The sequence below is a fragment of the Salvia miltiorrhiza genome, chromosome 6, assembly GCF_028751815.1.
Source record: "Salvia miltiorrhiza cultivar Shanhuang (shh) chromosome 6, IMPLAD_Smil_shh, whole genome shotgun sequence".
NCBI classification, from domain to species: domain Eukaryota; kingdom Viridiplantae; phylum Streptophyta; class Magnoliopsida; order Lamiales; family Lamiaceae; genus Salvia; species Salvia miltiorrhiza.
The window spans coordinates 3,609,514-3,626,099 of NC_080392.1; the positions used below are offsets into that span (position 1 = coordinate 3,609,514).

General features: G+C 33.5%; 3 protein-coding genes and 2 non-coding genes across 5 annotated transcripts; 3 read left to right on the forward strand and 2 right to left on the reverse strand.

Annotated features, from left to right (window-relative positions):
• Positions 1 to 776: 776 nt before the first annotated feature.
• LOC130987995 (succinate dehydrogenase assembly factor 2, mitochondrial-like) lies at positions 777 to 3,115 on the reverse strand. The gene is made up of 5 exons (XM_057911731.1): positions 2,880 to 3,115; positions 2,673 to 2,777; positions 2,449 to 2,575; positions 1,161 to 1,229; positions 777 to 1,071 (listed from the first exon to the last, which is right to left on the reverse strand). The coding sequence occupies exons 1-5, from the start codon at positions 2,969 to 2,971 to the stop codon at positions 925 to 927; spliced, it is 540 nt and encodes a 179-aa protein (XP_057767714.1). The 5' UTR covers positions 2,972 to 3,115; the 3' UTR covers positions 777 to 924.
• A 1,080-nt stretch (positions 3,116 to 4,195) lies between these two features.
• On the reverse strand, positions 4,196 to 6,788 carry LOC130987997 (uncharacterized). The gene is made up of 4 exons (XM_057911733.1): positions 6,568 to 6,788; positions 5,714 to 5,972; positions 5,198 to 5,392; positions 4,196 to 4,947 (listed from the first exon to the last, which is right to left on the reverse strand). Exons 1-4 carry the CDS (start codon positions 6,657 to 6,659, stop codon positions 4,552 to 4,554), a joined length of 942 nt encoding a protein of 313 aa, XP_057767716.1. The 5' UTR covers positions 6,660 to 6,788; the 3' UTR covers positions 4,196 to 4,551.
• Positions 6,789 to 6,973: 185 nt separating this feature from the next.
• TRNAD-GUC (transfer RNA aspartic acid (anticodon GUC)) lies at positions 6,974 to 7,045 on the forward strand. The gene has a single exon. It is a non-coding gene; the product is annotated as a tRNA-Asp (tRNA).
• Positions 7,046 to 7,158: 113 nt separating this feature from the next.
• TRNAD-GUC (transfer RNA aspartic acid (anticodon GUC)) lies at positions 7,159 to 7,230 on the forward strand. The gene has a single exon. It is a non-coding gene; the product is annotated as a tRNA-Asp (tRNA).
• Positions 7,231 to 10,875: 3,645 nt separating this feature from the next.
• LOC130987996 (uncharacterized) lies at positions 10,876 to 15,938 on the forward strand. The gene is made up of 5 exons (XM_057911732.1): positions 10,876 to 11,549; positions 12,948 to 13,258; positions 13,362 to 13,508; positions 14,736 to 14,978; positions 15,567 to 15,938. Exons 1-5 carry the CDS (start codon positions 11,096 to 11,098, stop codon positions 15,696 to 15,698), a joined length of 1,287 nt encoding a protein of 428 aa, XP_057767715.1. The 5' UTR covers positions 10,876 to 11,095; the 3' UTR covers positions 15,699 to 15,938.
• Positions 15,939 to 16,586: the final 648 nt, after the last annotated feature.

Here is a 16,586-nt window from a genome sequence, read left to right on the forward strand (position 1 = left end):
ATAAATATCTGCAAGATCCACTATTCTTGCTGCATCCATGGTGTCAAGAAATATAATTTTAAGTCATTGTATATGAAGCACTGTCTAGAGATCACAAACACACACACACACACATATATATATATATATATATATAGAGAGAGAGAGAGAGAGAGAGAAACCATCTTATTCTAAGATATAAGATCCTAAGATAAATTATAAATTATAGGATAATTGATATCTACGGTCTAGATCCAACAGCTACTAGATCTATTTATTCATGTAGCTAACAAGTCAATAAAAGTCTATAAACAAATCAACTAAATTCAATTTAATATGGTGAAATTTCGTCTTCTTTAGGATTCAAACCCAGGTAAAAATGTTGTTTATGTGTTACATTGATTTATTCGTAAATTTTTTGACTTGATCGTTAATCTCATTTCTCACGGTTAATTTGAATAGATATCAACTGTATGATTTGAATATCTAATGTTCCAGATTTATTTTAATTTCTCAAAAAAGATAGCATTCTCACGGGATAATTTCTATCTCACTCTCTATGTATATAGGGAGAGATTCAAATAAGAATTTCTATTTAAAATTAATGAGAACGGAAAACCATTCTCAATCCTTCGATCATGAAGATCTACGACGAGTATTTGAGTTCAAATCCTAAAAGGAGCGAAATTTTCATTTTTTTGGTTTTCATTTTTTCCAAGTGCAATTAATCTTATGGCGAATACAGTCACTTTACACAACAGCGCAGTATTCTCAGTTTTCACGATAACCAAGAAGGAAAGAAATCGGGTAGGGGATCAATGACATGAAACTTCAAAAACATACAAGCATTCCCTTCTACATGGAATTATCACATCATATCATACAAGCATTTTCATTTGTTCACGAGACAAAGGAAAATCTTATTACTCATCGAGTTGAAAGTAACTACTGGTTACCAGTAATAGGACTGTCTCTACCCTTCTTGAAGTCATCCCAACCTCTCACCCATGGCTGTCCCGTTGTTGCTCTTGTTTCAGGAGCAGCATGATTGTCAAGGTTGTTAACAACCTTCTCTCGCAGGGACACGAAAACCTAACAAAACATATTGAGTATCAGAAAGCAACCACAAATTGAAGAGCAAAATGATGAGCGTAGAGATGCTTCACATATTCTTATCTTACAGGATTTTGGTTCACTGCCTCTGGGGGTTGCTCCTGGCAAGTCAGCCATCTCCATAGATCTGGATTTTCCTGTAGGGATACGAGAGCACGGAGTTGAAAAGATAATAGCACAATCAACTTCTTGGACTCATTAACAAGGCCATGCAAAAAAAAGAAAAAAAAAAGATAAAATAGAAAAGTTTTCCTTGCATTAGGTGAAATTAATCCCATGATGATCTTTATTATCAAATATACATATACACTAGTTTGAATCTTCCATCACATCATGATGGAAATGTCCAACGCGACAAGCTTTTATATACCGTGAAAGAACCTTAAACGGAAATAGAATCTACCGTTGCATATATGACTAATCTAAAGTTTATTTATGGTTACGTTTCTAGCTTGTATGTTCCACAATAAGTTCTTTTGGCTCAACCTCTAACTTCAATCTCGGGTATGATGGCTCTGTTCTATAAAAAAACCTTATCAACAAGAAGATATTTAACCAAACATATCAAAATTGCTGGTTGTAGTCCTAAAAGATATCATCGAAATTGAATGTTGTAAAAGGTAATGAACAAAAGCAGCAACTACAGACAGACAATGTTCATATGAGATCAAACAGTCAGCTTATATTCTTGATTCTTCTCCCATCTTTACTTCAATTCCTAGAGTCCAGAAATCATCCACTACGTTCCAAGACTATTTTATAATATTGATGGATCAATGATCATACTATCAGACAGAAGCAAGCATAAAACGAGGACATACGTACATACTACATGGGGATTATTGATCTTTTGTGAGGACATACATACATTTCTTTTCCTGTCTTCAGCATAACTAAAGATGTCAATTGTGTCATCAGAGCATTTTCATCAAACGATATTAGTATGTAGCAACTTCTCTATATAGGGTTAGGGACAGAAATTCAGCGCTATTGAGTATTTCTCAGGAAAGAATTGCTCAGGTTTGTAAACACTTTAAAACTAGCAACCGGGAACTAAGCTTGAGCTGTCAGTGATAGCAACTTGATAGAATTGTGTCTCAGAACTGTGAGTTCCACGCTGTGGCTTCACAATGTAACTAAACCAGCAATGTTCCTCGACTCAAAGACGCCAGAAAAATTATGAACATACATTTTTGTCTAACAATTCTCCCACTATATAAGCATGAAAAAAGGATACCGGAGCAAATTTCAATAATGTTAAGGCAAATTTTAAAGCAGCATTAAAGAACTTCCCCGAATATTGGAAGAAATGCAGCTAAAACGAGTAATTTAAAGCAATAAGAATTGCAAATTTACCAGATCAAGTACATGAACAAGGGATTTAATCCCACTTTCATCCATAGAATGAATGTGATCCTCCACCCATTTACCCAGAATCAAATCCAGCTCCAAGAAACCCCTTTGCTTACTTCTATACAAAAGCCTAAATTCCAGCACCAAAATCAATCACTCTTCATCAACAAACAAAAATCAATTTCACAAAAACAAAAGTTCTCAAACACGCTTCAAAATCGACCAACCTATTGAACAAGCGCCTTTTACTTTCTTCATCGCAGAGATCAATCTCCAATGATCGGTTTCCCTCATTCGAAGAACAGAAACGCGTGAAGGAACCTGATACGGGTCTGCATAAACCCCAAATAAAATCACAAAACCATTTAGAATGATCGTGAAAGACGATAACGAGAAAGCTTACAAAGGCGCGGCGGAAGGAGCTGAAGATTAACCTGTGAAGACCGGAGGCGGTGGCGGCGGATGTTCGATTGGTGCTGAGAAGGCGGGGAACAGTGGAGATTAGGACTCTTCTTAAATTTTCCATTTTATTGCGGGGAAAGAGATAATTTTTCCGGTGAAGCGATTACCAGCTAGCTAAAGTCGCCGCCGACGGCAGCGGAGAGACGTCGCTGGAGTTCGGTGCCTCAAATTTTTCGTTACCGTTTGGTTCGTTAAGTGACATAGATTAAAACATCATTACATTTATATTTACGCGATATCCGACTAGAATATTCAACAAGTAAAATGTCAACCGTGTATCCTGAAAATTTTAAGGTTAATTGTTTACAAACACACGAATTATACCGAAAATTTAATTTTTAAGTAAATTTACTTTTTTCACCTAAAAAAAACTAAATTTACTTTTTATCAAAAAATAATACTCCCTCCGTCCACGAAAAAACTTCATATCTTTCCTTTTCGGGACGTCCATAAAAGAACTTCCTACCTATTTTTGGACTATATCTCATCACTTATAATCCTCTTACTTTTTACTTTTCACAAGTCTCAATATTAATTATAACACATTTTCACTACTCCCAATACACTCAACTAACTTTTATCCACTCTCAATACACTCAACAATATTTTTTCTTAAAGCTCGTGTTACTCCCTCCTAGGAAGTTCTTTCATGGACGGAGGGAGTAATTTTCAAATTTTTAAAAATTTGACCTTAATTCAAAAGTTTATTGGCCAATAACATGATTATTTGGAATCCGATGAGCAGCTCGAAAATACCGTTGGAAACCTCTTGAATAACTCTCTAATGATACCCATTTTTTTTGGTTTTGGTTACCATTCGAAAAAAGAAAAAAATAGTAGTATAAAGTTTCATGACATCAATTATCATGTCATTTTTCGACCACTTTCGATTATTAAAACCAAACAATATAAGCATCATTAGAAAGATAACGTCAAGAGCTTTTTCACGGTGCCTTCGGATTGCCCATCCGACTCTAGACAATCAAGTTATTAGCCAACAAACTTTGGGCTCGGGTCATTCTAAATAAATAAAAATTTATGTATTTTTTTATCAAAAAAATATAGTATTTGGTTATAAACCAAAATTTGGATATAGTTCGTGTATTTATAGACAATTAATCCTTAATTTTAATATAAAAAGTAATGTTTATATTTATTATAATTATATGCTATATTTATATAATTTATGCAAATGATAATCGTATTGCCATTCGTTTGCATGGTACGGACAAATGCGGCGTACATAAATATTTAAATTAACAATTTGGAGAAAGGAAGGAGTAAATAATTTGGGGCAAATAAAAACTGAATAGCTGATTACATTTGTTAAAGCAGACGAGAGCTGTACACAAACTACAAACACCATCTCATTAAATAGAGGAGAGCTGCTCAAATAGTTAAAAATTTCAACACAAACAAATCTTCATCAAATTCAGAATCACAACAGCCAAAATGTAGCAAAGTTTTTATACCCTTCTGTCATAGCTTGTTGTTCTGTGTTCCTGAAGCAAGCAAACCTGACGGGAAGCCTCGAGAGTAAGCAGTGCTAAAAACTCGTTGAAGCAGCACGTTCTGTCATAGCTTGTTGTTCTGTGTTCCTTACTATTGAAACACAGCACCAATGAAAACGTGACATCCCGTATTTTAGAAATTAATCTCACGCCTCTCAGCGAAAAATCTGCCACACACAGATTGATCTTGAAGCAGGGCAAGCCATACTGCAGTATCAGCCCCTTCTTCGGGGCTAGTGTGCCCTGCCCAATCAGTCATAGCAGTCTTCACCCAACCTGGACAACAGCAGTTGATATATATCTTCTCACCTTCTGGCTGGTCCGAGTATATCCGAGCCATTAACCTCGTATAAGTGTTGACAGCTAATTTTGACAAAGAGTAGTCTGTGTAAACTTGAGGCCACCCACCCTCTTTCCAACTGCCATCTTTTACTTGCTCCAAGAACATATTCATTGTCTGGTCGATCAGTTCCTCAGAAAGCAATTCATCATCTTCCAGTTTTCTTCTCAAGTCAATATTTCCGATTCTCTACACAATCAAACAAGATTTCATCAATATTAGTATTGGGTGGAATATATCATATAAGAGGATAGAGATCTTCATTCAGTATATGCAGAGAAAGTTATCATATTTTGAAAGAAATCAATAAAAGATGCCCAGATAAGGGATACAAAATACCCATGAAGAACTCTTTAAACGAGAATAATCACCCTCATAACAAGGAAAAACACCAAAGACAGGGTGAACGGAAATGCAAATGAAAAAGGAAACATCTTACATTCCGTCTTCCATTCAATCTTCCCAGTCTTGAACTAACATTAACAATGCGAGCACCTGAACTTGAACGTCTCATCAGAGGAATCATGGCTTTGATCATGTTTTTGGTTCCGTAGTAGTTGGTAGCAATAACTTTTTCAGCATATTCCACAGAATTGTCTGACCCAAAATTGAAGTTTACTCCTGCATTATTTACCTAAGAAAGTTTATGGTTTATATTCAGTGGGCTGCCTGAAATCTTACTAGGAGAATGATCAAATGCAATACTACACAGTTACATCATCTATGAATAGAAAACAATAAACATTTGCACTCAACGGCTGATTCTTATCTAACGGATAAATACAAATCTCATCAGAATTATGACATCTAGTTAAGATAGACATGTTTAACTATAGATATTTGCCTATTTCAATTTCTTTGCCTCTGGAAATATGCAATCACCAGCAAAAGGAATAAATTTATTTGATCCTAAAATGAATTTACTAGTTAAAGTATATGGGAGAGGCCACTGTACCAATATATCTATACCACCATAAACTTCCTTTATCCATGCAGAAAATGCTTCGATTGATGACGGATCCAGAATATCTAGTTGACAGTACACGACACTTAGACCTTGTTCTTGTAAGACCTTTGCTGCTACTTCTCCAACACTAGTGTCTCTTGAGGTGAAAATAACTGTCAATCCATGCATGGCAAGTTGGTGTGCTATCTCATATCCAATTCCCCTATTTGCACCAGTCACCACTGCAATGGTATTGGAGGTCCACCATCTGTAAAAACATTCATAAAATATAATCTAATATTTCCACAATAACCAATTATACTTCTGAAAGAAATATTTAGCACACCATGAACATATTAATGCAATCTCAGCAAAAAGAGAATGATCAGAAGAATCACTCCAGTGAAGACCATGGACGCCATTGAAGAGATTATTTTAAGCAAGGATTTATCATTTGGTGTATAGATAGTTTAGTGAATTGAAGATAGGATATAATAAATTTTCAGTAATTCAGTATACGAATTATCAATATAGGTGAAAGACATTGTATGCAATATCAATTGTGTATACAGACACAACTACAGGACCAATCAAACGCCAGAATTCAAACAACCTAGCAAAATATGAAATCTATTCCCCCCTCTGGGACTCGTGCCCTAAAATTCCTAACCCTTGAAATGTCGAACACCTTAAAACATGATTAAAAAACCACTCCGATAAAATAGAGAAGAAATAAACAAGCTTGTGGTAGGCCTGATTACACGGTCTTGATTGAGATTTTGCAGCTTAAAAAACTGAAATCATGAAATTTCTGAAAACAGAATAAGATTACACTAGTAGAATAGAAGTTGTTGATTATTTACCGCTGGTGATCGGAATAGGGAATTGCTCGGAGGAGAGAGATTTCTTGATGCCTTTTCTCTCTCCTCTCTCTAGCCTTGTCTTTGTTGCCCATGAAAGTAAGAATTGATCAGTAACAGTGAGCTCAAACTGCAGCTGCTGGAGTATGGGACGATGACAGCGTGGGGCCTATTTCTAATTTCCTTTTTCTTTTTAAAGGTGACACAATTTCTAATTCAATTCCTAAATGTGATTATTATAAGTTAATAGTATTATGTTAATCATTATTAAATGTATGCATATTGATATTAAAAAATAGATAAAATATACATAAGTTTTATTTTAATCATATTATGAATTTCAAATCATTCACCCATAAGCGAAACTAGTATAAGAAGAATAGTTAATACACAATTATCATAATATGAAGTCGTTGTAGTATAGTGGTAAGTATTCCCGCCTGTCACGCGGGTGACCCGGGTTCGATCCCCGGCAACGGCGTTTTTTTTTCCGTTTCCGTTTACTCCCTCGCTCTCATTTAAGTCGCATTTATGTTGGCTTAAATGGAATCACAATTTATAAATATGTATTATGTTGGCTTAATGAAACATTAAGTCGTTGTAGTATAGTGGTAAGTATTCCCGCCTGTCACGCGGGTGACCCGGGTTCGATCCCCGGCAACGGCGTCGTTTTTCATTGTTTTTTTAGATTCCTCTGCTATAGTTTTTTTTTTGGTCGTATATCTGCTACAGTTATTATTTATTAATAAGAAAGTAAAAGACATTAATGGAAACTTTATACGAAAATTAAAAGATAAGAATAAAAGTAATACTACTTTTAAAGTGCTCGAATACATTATACACTATAAAACATTAATATGTTGTTTGCTTCAAAACTCAAGGTCATTTATAAATCAATGACTTGTTATCTATTATACATATCTATTGAATTATGTATCATACATGAGACGTGTGATGGCATAAAATCTTTTTTATATATCTCGTCAAACATGATATTGATATCTAATAAATTAATAAATATTATAGTCAAAGATATTACGTCTTATCTCATACCATGTAGCAAACGAGCCATAAGTATTCAATTTAACACCCATAAATTTCAGCTACAATCTCTATGATGAGGATAAAAATATGCATTCCAATAATTTCGGAGGAAAATAAGCAAGAAATACGAAGATTTCTAGCGAACAACGCTGTTGAGCTTAAAACAGTGCTGCTCGGCCCAAATCAGCCCTGCCAAGCAATGATTTACGTTGCTCTCAACAGAACAAGCCTAAATTCACGAATGTGATCTTATCCTGAAAAGTCCGGTCAACCCCAATTCGAAGTCAAGAACAACACGAAGACGTGAAGATAAAGACAAAGAGTCATAGTTCAATTAAAACTCGAATACGAGTCATTTTCCTACTATGATTCATAATTACTCGCCTATAAATATGTGTAAACCCTAGCGCAAAATCATCAACTATCATTGTTTATTTACTTTCAAAACCTTTCATTAAAGCAATACAAAGTTCAACGTTTCAACGCATTTTTTGTGTTCTTGTTACTTTCTATCATAAATGTGTTATTTTTGGGCACAACACTCTATTTTCTAGACAAATATATACACTCATAAATTTTAACACATCAATAAACTATAAAATATAATTAATCAATTTTGATAAATTTTTAAAATGCGAATAAAATATATGAAATATTCAACTATTAAATAACATATCAATTAAAATAGCATTTAAATATAGGGAGAAACTCAAATATGTAACTAGATGTAGAATTGGATTATGTTTACTTCACCAGCCGGAGGTGATGAATTCCGCTGATTAGTGGCTTAAACAGCGCATATTTCCACCGCTAGTCACATATTCCGATTTCTTTCTATTTTTTAGCTATATATATGCACCCCCTAAATTTTTATGTTACAATACACTATTTATTTGGAAAAAACATACTTAATATGCTCAAATACAACGAACATAAAAATTCATAACATCATGCTATAAATTCAAGATGTGAAATTAAGTTTGAATTTTTGCTAAATTTAAAGAATAAGCCAGAGCTGTCGTATAGTAGCCATTGTCGAACTCTCTCTCTAAATTTGTGAGTAGCCATGGTCCACCCTTCTTTCTATAGCCGTCCAAATTTCTCAAGTAATTCTCTCTATAGTCGTCAAATTTCACCATTCTTTCTACAGCCGACGTCGAATTTTACTTTGAATGAAATATGGTAGTAGTCGCCGTCCCCCTCTTCTCTTCGTTTTAATCTAACGTACTCCCTCAGTCCATAAAAAATGTGATACATTCTTTGAGCACGAGTTTTAATAAAATGAGGGAGTGTTTATTTTGGTGGATAAGCATTAATTGATAAAAATCGTAAGGTTAATCCCTTGTTTACTTTGATGGATTGCAATTTTGGGATATCTCAAGGCTTTTGATTATTTTTATCCTCCAAGCTAGTTTTGCGTAATTCTTATCCCGTCAAAAAGGTGGGATTGGAGTAATCTCACTCTTGAAGATAAAAATACTCAATCGTCCATTTTATCAATCATGCAAAATAAACGCTCCCTGAATGGTTAGTGGAGAAAGAGTCTCATCATTACATGAAATGAGTAGTTGAAATTGAATTAAAGGGTGTTTGTAAGAATAAATATAAAGAAAAGTGGTGGGCTTATGTATTAAAAGGAAAAGTGCCTTATTTTTTGTGGATGTCAAATATAATAATAGTGCCCCATTTTTTGTGGACGGAGGGAGTAATTATCTTCCCCCACTATCCACTAGCTGTTATACCTTCTCTTTCTTCTCTCGTTATCGGCTAAGTGGGAATAAAAAAATTAGCGAAGTGTGATAGAATTTGTTTGTTTTAAGAAATTAAATTTACAAAATGATAGAATTTTCATAAGTCGTGCCATGAAAATAACACAAAGTAAACTATTTGACTTAAACGTGTAAGAAATGTAAAAAATATATTGAAAAATTAAAGTACACACATAATCGAGATATTAGAAGTAGTGTAGTCCATTTAAATAAATTCCATTATTTTAAAAAAAATAAGTATATTTCATATATACTTTGATAAAGTGAATATTTTAAATTCTCAACCACAAATTTAAATAGATCACTAAGATGTGGCATATACTGATACACATGAATCATGACCAAGCCTCCTTCAGTATGTATAATAACTCCAATTGCATATCTATTAGCCGTAGTGGACAAATACTTTACTATGAATTATTCAATTATTGATTTTTACTAATTGCCTATTTGCTATCAGTTACTATCACAATTATAGCATTGCTTGTATGTGGGTAGATACAAACATATAAAAGACTATATATCATAAAAAAGTAGTATATGTGTATAAGGAGTTTAACATATAAAATAAGAATAAGAACTAGTTAAAATGTATGAATTCGCTATATAAATGTATGAATTGCGAAAAATATATATATATTTTTTTACCTATAGAATTCGAACTCGTGACCATGAATTCATCTAATAAGGTATGAATCAACCGTAGATCTTGAAGATGTAAGGGTTGAAAATAGTTCTTATTATATATATATTCTAAAATATGTTTTTATTTTAGCCCACCCCTGTGTATATATGTGTGTGTGTGTATATATAACACTTCTATTTTTTTTTATTATAAATTACACAAGTAATTAAATAAATAAATTTAAAGACCACACAATGATGGGCTCGATTGGACTCAGATTCTCAAGCCACATATTAACCACCTATGACTACCGTTAGACCAATACACGCACACTATAACACTTCTATTTATGATAATGATAGATTATACATAGTTTACTTTTTTAGGTAGATTCATAAGAGAGGCAACAACATACTCTAGTCAAAATTATATAGTAAAAAGAAATTCTATACATATGTTAATATGAATAAAATTGTGAAAATAGTAATTTTTCTGACCAAAATATCCTTATAGTGTGTAAAAGTGTAAAATACCTTATCACACATACTTTATACTACTACAAAAAACAGTCAAGAAATTTAGAATCAGCGTTCGACGCTGGGAGATTTGGGGGGGGGGGGGGGGAGATGGATACATTTACGTAAAACAGTTATTATTTTTAATTTTTTATTTTCATAGATAAATATCTTTTTACTGTATGCAATAAGCTAGAGTAGACTGAGTAGTATACTAACGCTATTTACATATAAAACTTTCATGCATACAAAATAATTAATGCACATAGCTAGAACATCTATTTTTACATCCAGCCCTTTTTTCTATCAATATATTTACCATGAGTACTCATGTTTTTATATATGCAACATCTATAATTATAAATCGCTTAGAAATTTCCTCCTCCTCCTTCGTCTTCTTCTTTTATTAGTTTAATCGTATTATTTATTTAATTTTGTTTCTCTTTCAGCCGTCATCTGCTTCGTTTGCATCCATACTCCCAAGCAGAAAGTCTTACTAATATACGTCGATACTCTAATATATTCTTCCTTCTACAAACCCAAACACTGCACGTTTCTTGATTCTCTCACCACGAAAAATGGCTGCACCTGCAATTGCAAAGCTTGCAATAATCCTGGTAACAATCCTAGCACATCATCTTCATGAGACTTCGGCAGCGGCCAACGTCGTGAAAACGGAGGTTTTCCGGTCGCCGGAGATAGTGATGGAGCCGGGACTAGTGTCCAACAAGAACTACTACAACATCGAATTCCCACGTGGGCACATCGGGATCAAGGGTTTGAACGCAGAATTAGTCGACGAGAGAGAAAATCCGGTGGCGCTCCACGAGATTTACCTCCATCACTGGGTTATCGACAGATACTATGCTCGCGGCGGCGACGGCGGCGATCTGAGTATTGTGAGAAACAGTGGGATTTGTGGGAATGGATTGCCGCAGTATTTTGGAGTGGGAGCAGAGACGCGACGAACGGCAACCGATATTCCTCATCCCTACGGAATCCAAGTCGGAGATCCGGCCACTATCCCTGCAGGTTTTTTTTTTTTTTTTGTCTTCTCTTTGTCTAGAGAAATTGATCATTTTATGATTCAAATGATTAGTGAGATAATTTATTTTTGTACCTGTTTTTTTAAATAATTAGTGAGATAAGATTTAAATGTTTTTGTAAAGTGGATATCATATTTGATCATCAACTCCGAAATGATATTTCATCTTTTAGAGCAACTACAGTGGGGATCGATCGAGAGGCTTGAGCTGGCCCCTTGGCGAACCCTGCCCCATTGCCGAGCCCCCAGGCTCGATGGCTGGTTGTAGTCCGGCTCGCTACATTTATTTAAGGCGCATGTATAGCACGTACCAGTAATAATAATATTAAAAAAATATCTAATTTTTTAGACTGTTATCTGCTTTTTTAATTTTAATTTTTTTTTTATCTATTTTATTCCATAAATATCTCCTGCTTATATTCATTTTTCACACCACAACTAATTCTATATTTCTTTCTTTCTTCTTCTTTTTTTTTTTTTTCAAATTTAAGTTTCCTTCTTGAAAAAAAAATAGAACATGACTTCGATAATAGATTCACCAACCAACCAAATTCGTCAACGATCTAAACTTTTTTTTTCCTCTCAACTTTTCCTTCCGACTCAATTAGTCATTCATAAGGCAACGTCTGGAGATCGTAAAACGTCGAGAATTCATTTTATAATTTTTATTATTTAGTGTAATTTTTTATATTTATTTTAATCTTAGAACGAATTATTTTTACAAAAAGAAAAATGAGAATTTATAGAGCCCTGTTATGGAGGAAGGTGGCTGTAAGATGGAGCCCACCTCTGTATAGAGTCCCCAAAAGAGTTCTCTATTGTAGTTGCTCTTACAATTTCTATTTAATTTGGAAATTATTTATGTAGCTACTTACTCTAATAGTTGAAACAGAAGATGAGAGTACACCACTAATTTTGGGAGGTAAGAACTAAGTTAATGTCTTTCTGTTCTACTCAAGAGTACAACGAGGGTGTTTGGCTGAATTTATAAGCTCTTTAAAAATCAAAATAACTTAAAGCTGTTTAGGAGCTTATAAATTCTTTTAAAGTGTTTGGCAAAATAAACTCTTAAACAATTTATAAGTTCGAAAATTAAGCTTCAAAGAGCTTATAAGCTCCCCCGGTCAAAAATAAGTTCCTCTATCCCAATTTATTTTTCATAATTTTATATGCAATAATTATTTTACAAATATTATTCAACTGTAATTTATTATTTTCATTATATATTATTTCAAATTCATATCTATTCAATTTTCTCTCTCTAGCAATTATATATCCAAACACTTTAATAAGTCATAAGCTCTTGAGAAACTACATACTTATAAATTGTTGAAGCTTATAAGCTCTTTAAAATAAGCTTAGCCAAAACTTTGATAAATGTACAGGATACGTGGAAGGATGGGCGCTTAACGTGCACGCGATCGACACGCGCGGAGCAGAGGATAAGATGGGATGCACAGAGTGCAGGTGTGATCTCTACGGCGGCGGCGGTGGAGACGGAGGTGGATTGCATTGCTGTCCCGACGGGAGCAGATGCAGACTCCAACAAGGGTTTCATGGTGGCAAGAGAAGCATTTATTTGAGGTATAGTGTGAAATATGTGGAGTGGGATTCATCTTCCATCCTACCCCTCAGCATTTACATTCTTGACGTCACTGATCATGTTTCCACTTCCACAGCCACTCACCATTGTGCGGTAATATATATATGCTTCAACTTCCAATTCGATTAATTAATCTAATTAATTAGCATTATTCTTATTGATTGAGTGTGATTGTGGATTTATTTTATATATATAGATTGAATATGGAGTTGAACGTTGCGGTGAAAAAGATGGGTGCGTTGATAGCAAGAGTGTGAGTTTTAGTTTTCCGAGTGGTGGAGATGTGATCTATGGGGTTGGACACCAGCATGCAGGGGGTTTGGGCACTACTCTATATGGACAGGTAATTTCCTACCAAATTTTGCTTATACAAATTCTTAATTATTTTCTCTATAGATAGAACATATCCTGGCACGTACTCTCTCCGTCCCATTCTAATAGAGGCTTGTTTCCTTTTTGGGACGTCTCACTGGAATAGGCTCATTTTTCATTTAAGTAAAAAAAATGTACTTGTGGACCATACCGCTTTCCTCCTAAAAAGTAAGTTTCTTAATCTCCGAAGCCAAAAAAAATGAGCCTATTAAAGTGGAACGGAGGGAGTAATATATAGTGATCCGGCCGTAAATGTAATAAGAGATGTCACATAAGACGTGCGTTTAAGATCAAATATCTCAGGTTCGAGTTCATCGTCATGATGCAGTTTAAAATATTAACTTTTACGAAGTATTTCATGGTTTTCGACAATTGAAACACGTTTAGTTTATACCCCTTTATTGGCTAGAAATACAAAAAAGAAAAGAGAAAAGATCACAAGCTTTCAATTCTATAAAATCCCACTTTCATTCTTTAGAAAATCATTTAAAATTTTCACAAATATATAAGTTTTGTTTCTGTTAGGACTCCTGGAAATATTTATAGTTCTGTTCTTGGTGTAGACAAGTCATATGCTTTTCTTAGAAAAATTTGAGTGTCATGTTACATTCACTCTTACACATTGAGAATATTTTCATACATGTGATGATGTACATTTATGAGACGATATACAAAATTTGAAATATAATAGGTGATACTCATATATAGTTATGTTCTTGCTGGATAAATAAAATGTTTTTCTTGCACTTTTCTAGTTAACAACGATAGGTTTTTTTTTTTCTCCACCATTTTTCATTCATTCTTTTCACTTCGAGAATGAATAATATATATTATCCTCTATTTCTGGTGTGATAATATTATTGCTCCTTAAAGTGAAAAGAATGAATGAAAAATGGTGAAATTCTAATGTAGAAAATGAAGGAAAAGAAAAAGTAAAGTTAAATGGAGATTTTTTTTGCTTGTCCCTTATTTTTTTCATGATAAATTTATCAACCAAAGAGAATACACTTTTATGGTTCGACAAAACTCGGGCCGGCCGAATTTTATGCATATGTCCGATGGGTCCCCGACCTGGAAATTTATAACATAGACCCGTGAAAAAATTCGAAAAAATCTATCTCGAATTCTTTTGATCCGGTCCGATTTCTCATAAATGGCCCAACGAGCTCGGCCCATTTGACTCATGTATCTGAAATAGGGAGGAAGAACAATATGCTCATCGAAGCCAACATATGGGGAAGGAAGTGAAGCTGGAAATGAGGCTGGTTTCATTGTGGGGATGTCCACATGTTACCCGTCACCGGCTCGACCGGTCAGGATTTCGGCCGGAGAGACACTCACGCTTGTGTCGAACTACAGCAGCGTTGAAAGGCATACTGGAGTCATGGCCTTGTTTTACCTGTTACTTGCTGAATCATCACCCAAACCTCTTCCAACTCTGGTTAGTTTTTCACCCTACTTCCCCTGTCTCCGAAAAATATACATATTTTGTTATTTTGGATCGTTTTCAAAAATATGCATTTTTTCACTTTTTTATTACTTATTCACAAAATATTCATCATGACCCACCATTACTTTTTGTTAATTAATTAACCCATTACACTATATAAACTAGGATCCCTTCTTCGCTCTTAATATACTCATATAAAATTGCTTAAAACTCATGTCATTTAAATCGCTGCATATTTTTTTGGAGGCGAAGGGAGTATTCAATTTCACTTGTATCTGGAAAAATGATGAAGATGCATGTAAGTTCGTCAAATGGATTGTATTAAATGGCATTTATTCTTGCACTCTAATTGGAAAGTGACAATTATATATCACAACAAAAATATGATAATGTTTGTGCAACATTTTCCACAAAAGTCCACTTCTTTATTAGATTGGCCTTCACGAAAATAAAAATATAAGTCCCATTTAAAAAATATACTATATATAATTCAAAGTTAATTTTTCTAATGAACTTTAATTTTTCAATAGCATCGTGCATCTATTTATTCCTATTTGATAATTTATTTTCGGGTTATAGGTATCTAAATTTACGACGGTGCCCAAATTCGTTTGGCCAATTAGTCTCTTGGGAGTTGTACTTGTTATTGTTGCTGTGGTTGCATTGAAGGGTAAAAATGGAAAATCAGAAGGTTACGAAGCTATGATATGAGCTTGGAATATATATATATATGTGTCTATGTTAGGCTCATTAATTTGTGGACCTAAGGTATAGTTCATCAATTGATATATATCATCTATGAGTTAGCTCCTCATGTAACATATTCAAAAGATGCTCTATAGTTTGTCTATACATACATGTTATCTTGTTTAAAAAATAAGATAGAATTGTTTGTGTAAACAGTGTAGTTGATCTTCTATAAAAAGAATTATATCGTACGAGTTACTTCTAGGATTTGTTTGATGCATGAGGTGGAATAATGTATAATATTTTTGATTGAGATGTCTATTAATTTATTATACTATATTAGTATTATATTTGGTAAGATATATAAAGAAAATAGTACGCTGTCACATCTTCCAGAGGTGTGAATCGGTGTGATACAAAATTAAAAAGATATGAATAATAGATAACGGACCAATAAATTATAAAAAAAAAAATGATTTTTGAAGCAAACAATATATTATGATGTTTTATGTATCTATCTTACCCTTATCATGCATAACAAACGAGTAATATTAATGATTGACAAATGTTATTAGCTCTTTAATTTTCATGAACTCTCATATTATTCATTGGGGTACTTCTTCTTCTTCTTCTTCTTTTTTTAATTTTTATTAGAAAATGATGGATAAAACGAGATGAGAAAATAATTTTTTTCCCTCTCTTTTTATTATATACTCCATTATATTATTTAACATTGGAGAAAAAATGAGTTGTTCAATAAAATATTTTATTCTATTTGGAAAAAAAAATTCTATCGTAATAAACATATGAAAATTATAAAAAAAAATGTTGAAAATATATGTATTTTCTCATTCTTCGTAAGAGTAAACAAACCTTGGAGTTTGTTTTGTTACATTACTCAAATTATCTTAT

Bases quoted from the DNA above. Each gene is read 5' to 3' on its own strand.
- LOC130987995 (XM_057911731.1), bottom strand. From the start codon at position 2,971: ATGGAAAATTTAAGAAGAGTCCTAATCTCCACTGTTCCCCGCCTTCTC. The intron at 2,778-2,879 runs GTTAATCTTCAG...GGGTTTATGCAG, and splicing joins ACCGCCTCCGGTCTTCACAG to ACCCGTATCAGGTTCCTTCA. The intron at 2,576-2,672 runs GTTGGTCGATTT...GCTGGAATTTAG, and splicing joins AAAAGGCGCTTGTTCAATAG to GCTTTTGTATAGAAGTAAGC.
- LOC130987997 (XM_057911733.1), bottom strand. From the start codon at position 6,659: ATGGGCAACAAAGACAAGGCTAGAGAGAGGAGAGAGAAAAGGCATCAA. The intron at 5,973-6,567 runs GTAAATAATCAA...ATGTTTTTACAG, and splicing joins CCCTATTCCGATCACCAGCG to ATGGTGGACCTCCAATACCA. The intron at 4,948-5,197 runs GTAAGATGTTTC...TTGATTGTGTAG, and splicing joins GATTGAATGGAAGACGGAAT to AGAATCGGAAATATTGACTT.
- LOC130987996 (XM_057911732.1), top strand. From the start codon at position 11,096: ATGGCTGCACCTGCAATTGCAAAGCTTGCAATAATCCTGGTAACAATC. The intron at 13,509-14,735 runs GTAATTTCCTAC...TATCTGAAATAG, and splicing joins GCACTACTCTATATGGACAG to GGAGGAAGAACAATATGCTC. The intron at 14,979-15,566 runs GTTAGTTTTTCA...TTCGGGTTATAG, and splicing joins CCAAACCTCTTCCAACTCTG to GTATCTAAATTTACGACGGT.